The sequence below is a fragment of the Pongo abelii genome, chromosome 2 (assembly GCF_028885655.2).
Source record: "Pongo abelii isolate AG06213 chromosome 2, NHGRI_mPonAbe1-v2.0_pri, whole genome shotgun sequence".
Lineage (NCBI taxonomy): Eukaryota > Metazoa > Chordata > Mammalia > Primates > Hominidae > Pongo > Pongo abelii.
Window position 1 is genome coordinate 15,302,592 of NC_085928.1, and position 12,907 is coordinate 15,315,498.

Genomic DNA, 12,907 nt, shown 5'->3' on the forward strand with positions numbered 1-12,907 from the left:
GACTTCTTTCACAAAGCATAATGTATTCAAGGGTCATCCACATCGTAGAATGTTACTAGCACTTCATTTCTTTTTTATGGCTGAATAATATTCCATTGTATGGATATACAATATTTTGTTTATCCATTCATCAGTTGATGGACATTTGGGTTGTTTCTGCTTTGTTGGCTATTATAAGTAATGCTGCTTTGAACATTCATGTACAAGTTTTGTGTGTACATATGTTTTCAGTACTCTTGGGTATACCTAGGAGTAGAAATGCTGGATTATATGGTAACCCTCTATTTACCTTTTTGAGGAGTTGTCAAACTATTTTCCATAGCAGCTGTACTATTTTACATTCCCACCAGCATTGTATGAGGGTTCCAGTTTCTTCACATCTTCCCCAACACTTGTTTTACTTTTTTATCATTATTTTTACAGCCATTCCAGAGAGTGTGAAGTGGTTGCCAATTCATTTTCTCTTCTGTCTTTAATAGCCAAATTTGAATGATTGGTTTTGCCTATTGTATCAGTTTTCCTTACATCCTATCCATTCTTTAATCCACTCAAACCCAGCTCTTTCTGTCACCACTTTACTGAAACTTTACTTTGATAGGACATGCATAACCTACTAATGACTATCCAGTGGCCTTTTATAGTTTCCAGTTTTCCTGAAAGGATCTATTTCTCAGTCCTGCCTTGTTCATAGCAAATACCAGTAGTTTCCTAAATGTGAAGCCCAGAAGCTTCACATCATTTCCATCTGCTCTGCTCTCAATAGGAAATCTCATACCGAGTCTGGATAGATGCCATCCTTCTTGACTCTGCCCATTGCTTTTGTTTATTATACCTTCCTATTTATATCTTAACATTTAATAAGTGGACCTTTGCAAGTATCTCCTGTCCTTCTCAGACTCTCTCGATACCACTATTTTAATTATCCCCCTACTTAGAATTTCTCAATGACTCCTAGTGCCTACCAGATAAAATCTAGGTTCTTATTCTGAAGTCCACTGTCCCTAAACTAATTTCCCTACCTTACCTCCCATTATTCCCTCTGTGATAGTAAGACTGACCTACTTGCTATCTTCTGTAGTCCTACCTCCCTCGCCTGTACCTCTTATCCTTCCTGGCATGTTCTCATTCTTTCTGTGTCTAAATTCTCTCCTAGCCCAGGTTCAAATCACACTTCCTCCATCCATGTTGCCCCTGACCTCCCTACTTCGTGCCTGTTTCACCCACCTCTGAAATTCTCAAACACCGTTGTCCTCTGATTTACCACTTCTATAATGCCACCTTTCTATACTTTATCTTCTCATTGGCTAGATTTTGAGCTGTGAGAAAACAGAAGCCATGTCCTATGTGTTTTACCTATGCCCTTTCTCAGAATGCATGCAACTATTTTGTGATGGAAAGGAGGAAAAATTAGAATCTCAGAATCATGTACTAAGATTTAGGTGCAGACAAAGAAGGCCCAGGATTAAAAAGAATAGAGATTCTGGCAGTATCCTTTGTAGAACATGTGAACTTGTCAATAAAAAAGGAATAAAAGGAAAAAAGGATTGTGGGGTTTTTTTTCTTACTTCACTTTTCTCCAGCAATATTATTGTGAATTCATTTGTATTCCTTTTTTTCCTAGCAGCCTCAATTAGGGTCTGATTCTGACATAAAAATGAAACGTCCTATTCTTGTGCTAACCATTCTTTGTTTGGTTTTCAGGTTCTGTTTGTTCCCAGACACTGGTGGCATTATGTAGAATCCATTGATCCTGTCACTGTCAGTATAAACTCATGGATTGAACTGGTACTTTTTCTTTTTTTTTTTTTTTAAGTAAGTGCAAATCATGCTTTTAAAAGATATATAAGGTCTGGCTGTACAACTGGGTAATTAATTTTTTTAACCAATGCTTCAGTATTTTTTTGTTGCAGTGCACTATAACTTATGCATTCTGTCGTCTGTTAATGGATGTTTAGGTTGGAAATTGGAATTTTAGTGGTGTGCCACTGTCTTTCTTTTAAGGACACAGAATGGGCCTGATGCTGGCATGCAGGGTCCTTTCCCTTGACCAGTGTTGTTAGGAAAATTGTATTGGGCCTGGCCAGATTTGCCGATATGTGTCCCTTGTTGCCACTCCTCTTTCACACCATCTGGGCTGGAAATACCTGCTTCTTGGTTCAGGGTCATTACTAATTGCAGAATTCTGTCTTGGCTTCTACATATTCTCAGAGCGGAGTCTTTCTTTCAGTGCTAGGTTTTTATCATTTCATTTCTGCCAGAGGCCTTTCCCTCTGATGTGTTATGCTTAATCCTGGTTGCTTGCTCTATTTGACAATTAGAATAGCTGCTTGTTATGCTCAAGTCTGTCTCTTCAACTGGGGCCTTAATTGCAGCTGCCTCTCTTTAACCAGAGACCCTGACTGCATCTCTGCTCTCCTTGACCTGAAGCCTGGATTGCATCTCTCTGCTCTGTTTGACAGCCGTATCCTCTCCCTAGTCTAGTTTTTCCTATCCTTTGGTAATAGGAATGGCTTTGGAATCAGTGGAACAGAAGGAATATTGTAACAGAAAGCTATGTTGTGTGGGCTTAGTGAAGAGTTGTAGCCCTTGAGGCTTCAGTGAGAGGTATGGCAGGAGATCAGTAGCATCACAGAAATTTTGCCTATAGCATGCTGAACTGGAGTTGCAGCAGATGTCAAGGTAGACTCCATGGAGAACTTCCACTCCCAATGCCAAAGTCATATCTACAATAGCCCTGACAGGTGCTTCACCTCCCAAGGAAGTTCACTTGTTGTTAAAGAGTAGAGCTGTCATCTTTTTAAAATATTTGAAAATACCTCCAAGTGTTTCCATAATCTTTTCTTCTTCCATGCTCAAAACCTCTTACTTTCTTTAATGGGGTGTTTTTATGGGTGACTTTTTCCTTTTTCCAGACTTTTTACCATTCTGGCCATAGACATTGGAATCAGGCAACTTTAAGATACAGGTTACCTTTGTTAGCTGTCTAACATAGATAATTACTTAATCTCTTCAAGCCTCCATTTTCTTGTAAAATGAGGATTATAATTGAACCCACCTCAGTAGAGTAATTGGACAACACATTGTAAAAGCATCTAATATAGTGCGTGGCATATGGGAAGTGTTTAAAAAGTAGAAATTGCTATGAGGAGGAGGGAGAGCTATTATGTCAAGAATAGTTCTCTTAATATATGGTACCTAAAACTGAATATCAGTAGGCCTTATTTGGTAGAGTATAAGATTTCTACCCCACATTATCTCGATCCTAAATATCTCCAGTGCTGCTTGTAATATTGGGTTAGTTTTTTAAGTAAGCTCATCTCACTTTAGTTTCATATTCAACTCTAAAATATCTGTGCTTTTTTTCACATGATCTGCTGTCAGGCAGGTTGAATCCTATCCTGTACCTATAAAGCTGATTTTAATTCTAAATCCAATATTTCACAGTCATCCCTGTTAATTTTCATCATGTTGGTTTGGTTGAGCATTCCAGCTTGACAAGATAATTTTAAATTTGGGTCTTATCTGTCCTTTTAGTGAAACTTCAAGCTGGCCTGTGCCCTTTTGATATGTCCCCATTAATTAGACTTTGAATGTATCCTGGCTTTCTGGCATAGGAAGATATCCCAGGATACCCTTTTTCCTTTAGTGCCCCACACTTGGAAGTCAGTCATTTCTCCAGGTAGCCACAGTTCTTTTTGTAGGGAATGGCATTTAGAAACTGAGATCTCAGCTCTAAAGCTGTTCATTGCTCCTGGGTGTCACTGTTTCTAGGCTCTTTCAGTGATGTAGCTAGAATGTGAGATAGATAGATAGATAGATAGATAGATAGATAGATAGATAGATAGATATACAGATAGATAGATATTGATGTATTTATGTTTCTAATTCATGTGTTTAAAAAATATATCTAGACTGGTAATGTGCTGACGTCATAACAAGGCTTAAGGGAGGCATGTCTCACACATGAGCATGACACCCAATCATCAGACTTATGAACTATAAAAGTATCTAATTCAAGTTTAACATGATAGAATTTTTTTCTTATTTGTTTCTGTATTTTTATCTCTTCTCTTATGCTGAAAATCTGGGTCCTTAAAAACAGTAACATAAGGCCAGGCATGGTGGCTTACGCCTGTAATCCCAGCACTTTGGGAGGCCGAGGTGGCGGATCATGAGGTCAAAAGATCGAGACCATCCTGGCCAACATGGTGAAACCCCATCTCTACTAAAAATGCAAAAATTAGCTGGGCATGGTGGCAGGTGCCTGTAATCCCAGCTACTCGGGAGGCTGAGGCAGGAGAATCGCTTGAACCAGGGAGGCAGAAGTTGCAGTGAGCCGAGATCAAGTCACTGCACTCTGGCCTGGCAACAGAGCGAGTCTCTGTCTCAAAAAAAAAAAAAAAAAAGAAAGAAAATCAGTAACATATTTACTTGTTTGCTGTATCCAGCAATATATTTTTTAAGATATCAAATTAGGCCGGGCGCGGTAGCTCACACCTATAATCCCGGCACTTTGGGAGGCCGAGGTGGGCAGATCACATGGTCAGGAGATTGAGACCATCCTGGCCAACATGGTGAAACCCCTTCTCTACTAAAAAAATACAAAAAATTAGCCGGGCATGGTGGCGCATGCCTGTAGTTCCAGCTACTCAGGAGGCTGAGGCAGGGGAATCACTTGAACCCAGGAGGTGGAGGTTGCAGTGAGCTGAGATGGCGCCATTGCACTTCAGCCTGGTGACAGAGCAAGACTCCATCTCAAAAAAAAAAAAGATGCCAAATTTATGTTTCCAAAACTCAAATAGTAATATTACTACTAACCATAAAGCTTGCAAGTAAAAATTAAGATTTCTTTGCAATTCTTTTTATTATTAGACTGTATCTATCACTAAGAGGGATAGATACAAAGTTCTTTATTCAGGAGTCATTGTGAAGGAATTCTTTTCATTTATGGTTATTTTACTAATTGGATATTTAGTTAAGTTCATTTGTTTCGGTTTGTTTTCAATTTTAGGATTTACCTTTTTAAAATTTTGATCTAATTTAATATTTTCAATATGTAGAACATTTAACTTGTCAAAACTATATTAAAAGTTATACTCAGGGAAGTCTGCCTTTCATCCCTGTTCCATCCACTCCATTTTTCCCAACCTTTATAGAGATCCATTTTTATTCATTTCTGGTTTATCATTTCCAGTGTTTCTTGTAAACATATATATCTATATCTATATATAAAATTAAGTAAATGAATAGATATATTTATATATGTAAATAAGTATATAAACAGTCTTATATGTACAAAGTGCATAAGCATATAAATACATCTTTACTTATTTATTTATATACTTATTCAAATATATTTTAAATTTTCTATCCTTTATTCCACAGAAAGTAATAAACTATAGTGTTCCACACCTTATTTTTTTCAACAATAATATCTTGAATTTCACTACATAATAGTACAGAGAAATATTCATATTTTTCTTCAACTACTGTCTAGTACTTCACTGTATGGGTGCTCTACTGTTCATTAGTTCCTTTAAGGATAGATGTTTGGGTTGTTTCCAGTCTTTTGTAATTACAAATAATGCCACTGAATAACCTTGTGCATATGTTGTTTTATATTTGTTGAAGTGTGTCTTTCGGGGAGATCTTAACAATGGATTTGCCATGTCATAGGGTAAATGTGTCTTTAATTTTCTTAGGTTTTGCCAAATTCAGCTTCACTGTGATTGTGCCATTTTGCATTTCCATTAGTAGTATGTGAAAGTGCTTGTTTCCTCCACAGCCTCACCAACAAAATCTGTTGTTGAACTTTATTGTTTTTGAGTCATAATTAGAAACCAAGGTCATATGACCTTTCCAGGTCATAAAGCATTTCACCAATGTTTTGTATTAGAATTTAGATTGTTTCATGTTTTTTGCATTTAGATCTGTTATCCATTTGGAAGTTTTTCACTAGGATATAGTATAAGGTTGAGATCTAATTTTATCTTTTCCAAAATGGTAGTAGGATTGTCAGGACCATCATTTATTTTACAGTCTGTTTTCCCTTCATGATTTGAAATGTCTGCTTAATCATATACCAGATATCTGAACATATCTGGGTCTATTTTGTCCATTGGTTTTTCTGCCTATTTATTTAGTGAGGTCTTATATTTTAACATCAGTAGGACTAACCATTGCTTTGTTTTGCAGGTTTTTTCTGGCTATTCTTGCCTCTGTTTTTTTTTACGTGTTCTTTAAAATCAGCTTGTCTAGCTTTAGGAAAAAAAAAAAACCTTTTGATGTTTTTTTTTTTGATCCATATTAAATTTTATCTGAGCTTTATGATGTTGAATTGTTCTGTCCACAAATTAGGTGCCTTTCCACGTATCCAAGTCCAGTTTTGTTTTTGTTTTTGTTTTTACAGCTGTGTTTTAAAGTTTTCCTCACATAAGCTTTGCACATTTCTTTTAAATGTTTATTCCTAAATACAATAGTATCTCCTTATCCTTGGGGGATATATTCCAAGATCCCCAGTGGATTACTGAAACCCCGAGTATTACCAAACCCGATTGTAATCAGTCAACACTTTTCTGTTCATGCCTTCCACCTAGAAATGTAATGTCTTAACTAAGATGCAAACTTAATCCATTTTAACTAAGCACTTATGCACTGTGGCTGCAGCTTTTGCAGTTTGAGGTGTGGTAGCAAAACTACCATAATTTTTTCTCTTGACAGTTTTGTAGATAGAAGATTTGTTCTTACCATAGACCTTAGTAACCTCAGCATGCTGGTTTTCTCTCTCCCTATTAAGTCGAGAACTTTCACCTTTTCACTTAAAGGAAGCACTTTATGCCTTGTCTTTGGCATATCCAAATTGCCAGCATCACAACTCTTGTACTTTGGGGCTATTATTAAGTAAAATAAGGGTTCCTTGAATATAGGCACTGCAAATACCATGACAGTGATCTGATCACTGAGCTAACTACTGAGTGACTCAGAGGCAGGTAATGTATACTGTGTGGAGTGGAATGGTGAGAGATTTCATCACACTACTCAGAATTGTATGAAACTTAAAGCTTATAAATTGTTTAATTCTGGAATTTTTCACTTAATATTTTCTGACTGAGATTGCCCACGGGTAACTGAAACTGTGGAAAGCGAAACTGCAGATAAGGGCGGACTGCCATATTTCATCTTTTTTTGCTGCTAGGGTAAGGTCTTCTCTTCCATTCTGTCTTCTAACTGGATATTATTAGTGCATAAGGTAGCTATTGATTTTTGTGTTAATTTGAATTATTTTATTTTGTGGTAGTTTTATATTGATTTTCTGGAGTTTTCAGGTATCTTTCAGATTACCTGAAAATTAAGATAGTTTTTCTTCTTCCTTTCTAATTTGTTTGCCTATAATTGGGGGCGGGGGTGGAGATTTGGTCTGATTACATTGGCTAATCCATCCAATTCATTAATAATAGGGGAGATAGTGGGCATCCTTGTCTTGTTCCTGACTATGAAATGCTAGATTTGGGGCTGAGTTGTATGTGTTTTATCATATTAAGTATCCATCAATTTCTATTTCATTACTTTTTGTTTTTCAAAATCAGGAAAAGGTATTGAATTTTATTAAATTGAGAAAGATGATTACATAATATTCTTCTTTAGTAAACACCTGGTATTGCAACAAATTATATCAATTGATTGCCTAATATTGATTCATCCTTAATTTCTGGAGCAAATACCACTTGGTTGTGATATACTGTTTTTTAATTTACCATATTATACTGTTTGTTCATATTTTATTTAGATATGAATTTACATGGCCTCAATAACATGAAAGACTTCACCACAGTGTTTTAAAAGGCTTATTATATACTATTTAGTCATCTTTTGTATAATTTTCCAAAGGATTAGTATCATTGAGTATAAACAGACTCCAAGGTAGTACTTAGAAGTATGGTAGCTAAGAACTTCATGCTGATTTCAAGTGGATGATTTCTGTCCTTCACCAAACCAGACCTCCAGTTCCTTCTTCAACATCTTTCTGTATAATTCTGTTTGAAGGCCACTCATTGTTTATCGAAAAACTGGAATGCACAATTGGAGTTAAATAATCATATCTTTTTCTGTCATATGCTGCTTTTATCATTGTCTCTTCAACATTGGACAATAATTCCTTCTTTTTGCCAAATTTAGCTCCAAAAAGCTCATAGGTTTTAGAGCCTACCATACTTATATAACTCAAGTTAACCCCAGGTTCTGATATTGCTTTCATGAATCACATACTTGGAAAAGAGTAGAGATTTTAGCTCTGTTCAAGTGGTGTGGCATTCATTTCTTCTTGGCTGATGCCTTTTCATCTTTTGCACCTCCTTATTGGAGTATTGAAATGTATTTATCAGTATTTTTTCTAAACATTGTTAGAAAATATTTTATTAATTTTAAAGCATTTTCTCATTCTCAGCATTTTTCCTTTGTTTTATCTTTTGTTATATTTATACATATAAAATAATATGTAACATAATATATAATACAACGAGCACCAGTAAACTCATTACCTAACCCGAAAACTAGAATTTTTTATTTTTTTATTTTTAAGAGATGGAGTCTCATTCTGTTGCCCAGGCTGGAGTGCAGTGGTGTGGTCATAGCCCACTGCAGCGTCAAACTCTTGGCCTCAAGCAGTACTTCCACTTTGGCCTCCAAAAGTGCTGGGATTACAGGCATGAGCCACCATGCCCAGCCTAGAATTTTATCAGTAACTTGCATTTGTGCTGTGTTCTTCCCAATCCCTTCCCTGTCTGTTCCGTTCACTCTCCTCATTCTCTTGTTTGAACAAAAAAGTTTTGTCACATTATCTGTCCATCTATCCATCTCTCTTATCTCTGTACACATATGCACACATATACATTTTTTTCTATTGGTTCTCTTTCTTTGGAGAACCTTGACTGATATACCATATGACCCAGCAATTCCATTCCTAGGTGTATACCCAAGAAAAATGAAAATATGTGTCCACACGAAAACTTTTTTTTTTTTTTGTTTGAGATGGAGTTTTGCTCTTGTTGCCCAGGCTGGAGTGCAATGGCTCAATCTCAGCTCACCGCAACCTCCGCCTCCCAGGTTCAAGCAGTTCTCCTGCCTCAGCCTCCCGAGTAGCTGGGATTAAAGGCATGCACCACCAGGCCCAGCTAATTTTGTATTTTTAGTAGAGACAGGGTTTCTCCAAGTTGAAGCTGGTCTCGAACTCCTGACCTCAGCTGATCCGCCCGCCTCGGCCTCCCAAAATGCTGGGATTACAGGTGTGAGCCACCGTGCCTGGCCCACACAAAAACTTCTACACGAATGTTTACAGTAGTAGTATTCATAATAGCCCAAAGTGACACAACTCAAATATCAATCATCTGATGAGTGGATAAACAAAATGTGGTATATGTGTACAATGGAATGTTTTTCAGCTATCACAAGGAATGAAATACTGATGCATGCTATAGCCTGGCTAAATCTTATGATATATAATGAATCTAATGTTATGTGTTATGTCTGTATCTGGTTATCTGACTGTATCTTCTGTTGGTTCTGTTTCTCTGAGGAACTCTGATACACCATATGATCCAGTAATCACATTCCTATGAGTATATACGTAGGTAGATATCTTTACATGATATCTACATGTGCGTAAATGTAGATATCTATAAATACATAGATAGAAATGTCTGTATTTATATAGAGAACAAGAGATTGAGATTTACTTTAAGGAATGGGCTTACTTGATTGTGGGGGCTGGCATGTCTGAAATTTGTAGGGCAGGCTGGCAGCCTGGAAACTCACATAGGACTTCTATTACAGTCTTGAGGCAGAATTTTTTTCTCTAAGACATCTCAGTTTTTGCTCTTAAGGACTTCAACTAATTGGATAAGGACCACACACATTATTGAGTGTAATCTCCTTTACATAAAGTCAGTTGATTGTAAATGCTAATAATATCTTCAAGTTATCTTCACAGCAACATCCAAATTATTATTTGACCAAACAACTGGGCACTATAGTCTAGCCAACTTGACTCAAAATTAATCATTACCTATGGTAACTCTGTGTTTAACCTTTTGAGGAACTCCCAGGTTTCTGAAGCACCATTTTACATTCCCACCAGCAATATATGAAGATTCTGATTTCTCTGCATCCTCACCAACACTTGTTAATATCTGTCTTTTTTTATTAGTGCTATCCTGGTGTGAAGTGGTATCTCATCATGGAGATTTGCCTTTTTAAGTTCAATATTGTGTTTCTAAGATTCATTTGTGTTGTCACATGTAAGCTGTTCATTCATTTTCACTTTGATATAATATTGTGTTAAGGTAGTCCATAATTTATTCATTATTAATATTTATTCTTTGTTACTATTTTAGTTACTATTCATATATTAATATATGTGTATATATATCAATAATTTATTATATTTATAATAATTTATACATTATTCATTGTTCTATTGACGGATGATTCAGTGTTCAATTTTTTGCTTCTATGAACAGAATATTCTTGTACATGTTTCCTGGCACACATGTGCAGAGTTTCTCTAGACTGTGTATAAATCTCGGAGTGGTATTGCTGGTCTGTAGGGTATACAATACTCAATTTTACAAGATAATGCCACCCATGTTTTCCAAATGTCTCAGTTTGCTTTCCCATTAGTGTATAAGACTTTTGTCTCTCAATGTCCCACTTGGAACTATCAGGCCCCTTTTTGCCAATTTCTTGGATTTCTCAATTTGCATTTCCCTGGAGAATAAACATATCTTCATATGTTTATTAGTCATCTGATTGCTCCTTTTTAAAATGCTTATCATTGTGTCTTTTGCCCATTTTTTAAAATTTGCTCATTTCTCTTATTGCTATGTGTAGATTATTCTACACATTAATATTTTATCAGTTATATATGTTACAGGCATCTAGTTTGTTTTTTTCCTTTGTGGTGTTTTTTGGTAAACAGAAGTTGTTGATTTTAATGCAGTCCCACATTAATGCTGTACCTTATACTTACTCTGTCTTAAGAAAGCCATGTTTAGATGGATAGCCATCTCATTCTTGTAGCCAAGCATGTTTATTATAATTTTTCTTCCATCTCTGAAATAATTTGCTTGTCAGACTCTATAGGAATTATTCCTCTGTATGTGGTACTTAAAAAAAAAAACTTTAAACATGTCAGATAACAGAAAAGATCGGAGAAAATATCATAAGGTGATTCATACTTAAGGCCATGTCTTATAGATAGAATACATACTTAAATTTGACTGGTGAAATATTCTGCAACTCTTCTAGATGGCAGGTGATAGTAAATACACAAAAATTGTGGTTCTACCAATAGCATATTCATTCCTTCTATAACAAAGCTTATATTAATGAGAGAACAGAAGATGAAATTAAAAGAGACTTTATTATCTCTTTTTTAATTTTTAAATCAAATTTATGTACATATTTAAACATTATTTATTTATATTTATATATATATATATATTTAAAAGTAACCTGGGCTTTTATTTTATTATTATTATACTTTAGGTTTTAGGGTACATGTGCACAATGTGCAGGTTAGTTACATATGTATACATGTGCCATGCTGGTGTGCTGCACCCATTAACTCGTCATTTAAAAGCCATGAGACTTAACAAAAGTTAAAAGTGTGTTTTTTTAATTCAGGAAGAGGATCACCTAGCCCGGGTAGAAGAGGCAATCACCCGTATGCTTGTGTGTGCCCTGAAAACTGCAGAGAATCCACAAAATACCAGAGCCTGGTTAAACCCCACTGAGGTAGGTGACTTCTGGTATTCATCATGGCAGTTAGTTTCCTGTGGTAAAACCAGCCCTGACTAGGACATGTGTTTTCCAGTGTAACTAAATGTATGTAACCATTTTAAAGGGTTTTTCTTTTCCCTTAGGTTGAGGAAACGTCCCATGCAGTCAACTGTTGCTACTTAAATGCAGCTGTTTCTGCATTTTTTGATCACTGCAGAACATCTGAGGTAGTAGAAATCCAAGCACTGGGAAGAGATGGAGAGCACATGAAAAAGGAAGAATTAAATGTGTGCAGCCACATGGAGGTGGGCCAGACAGGTAGCCAGAACTTGACCACAGGAACAGGCAAACCAGAGACAGCAAGTCCCTTTGGCCCTGATCTGGTCCCTGTAGCACAGAGGTCCAAGGAACCACCTTCAGAAAGAGGAGGCATATTTGGAAGTGATGGGAAAGACTTTGTTGACAAGGATGGAGAACACTTTGGAAAACTGCATTGTGCCAAGAGACAACAAATAATGAGCAACAGTGAAAATGCAATTGAGGAACAGATTGCCTCAAATACTACTATGGCTCCTTCTCAAACATTCATTTCTACGGATGACTTGCTGGACTGCTTGGTGAATCCACAAGTAACCAGGATAGTGGCACAACTTTTGATACAAGGAAGAAGTTTATGATTCTATTGGAAGATGACTTTTAAAATAATATTTTTAAAATATATATCTTTAAGTAGTATGACTGTAAAATAAAGATGAACCAGCAAAAGGTCAGTTTGCATGTTTGTAAATGTATTTATCCTTACCGAATTACATTTCAGTCTGTTGCCACCTTCTTTCATGCACATTCCTCTGTGGCCAAACTGGCTGCTCTTTGTTTGTAAGCTTTTGTTCCCCCCTCATCCCATACTTTCAGCCTGTCTCAAATGTAAGTCCCAGGTATTTCCAGCAGGAAGTAATGTCTTCCTCAGCCTCAACTAGGGACCAGCCTGCTGCTTACTTTTGCAAATAAAGTTTTACTAGAACACGGCCATGCCATTCATTTACATATTGTCTATGACATCTTCAGGATTACGACAGCAGTGTTGAGTAGTGACAGAGAGTGTATAGCCCAGAAAAAATATTCATTATCTGTC

The 12,907-nt window shown here is 36.3% G+C and overlaps 1 protein-coding gene and 1 non-coding gene across 3 annotated transcripts in view; one reads left to right on the top strand and one right to left on the bottom strand.

The window, feature by feature from the left end:
- The window catches only part of HSPBAP1 (HSPB1 associated protein 1), a 50,141-nt gene extending 37,341 nt beyond the window's left edge, over nt 1–12,800 (top strand). For both annotated transcript variants that reach the window (XM_054551397.2, XM_002813215.5), the window contains 3 exons: nt 1,702–1,785; nt 11,680–11,790; nt 11,919–12,800. In XM_054551397.2, the coding sequence (XP_054407372.2) occupies nt 1,702–1,785; nt 11,680–11,790; nt 11,919–12,452 (729 nt within the window). In that variant the 3' untranslated portion in view covers nt 12,453–12,800. The remainder of the gene's footprint in view (nt 1–1,701; nt 1,786–11,679; nt 11,791–11,918) is intronic.
- Nucleotides 3,905–4,008, bottom strand: LOC112132934 (small nucleolar RNA U13). The gene has a single exon (XR_002914634.1). It is a non-coding gene; the product is annotated as a small nucleolar RNA U13 (small nucleolar RNA).
- Nucleotides 12,801–12,907: the final 107 nt, after the last annotated feature.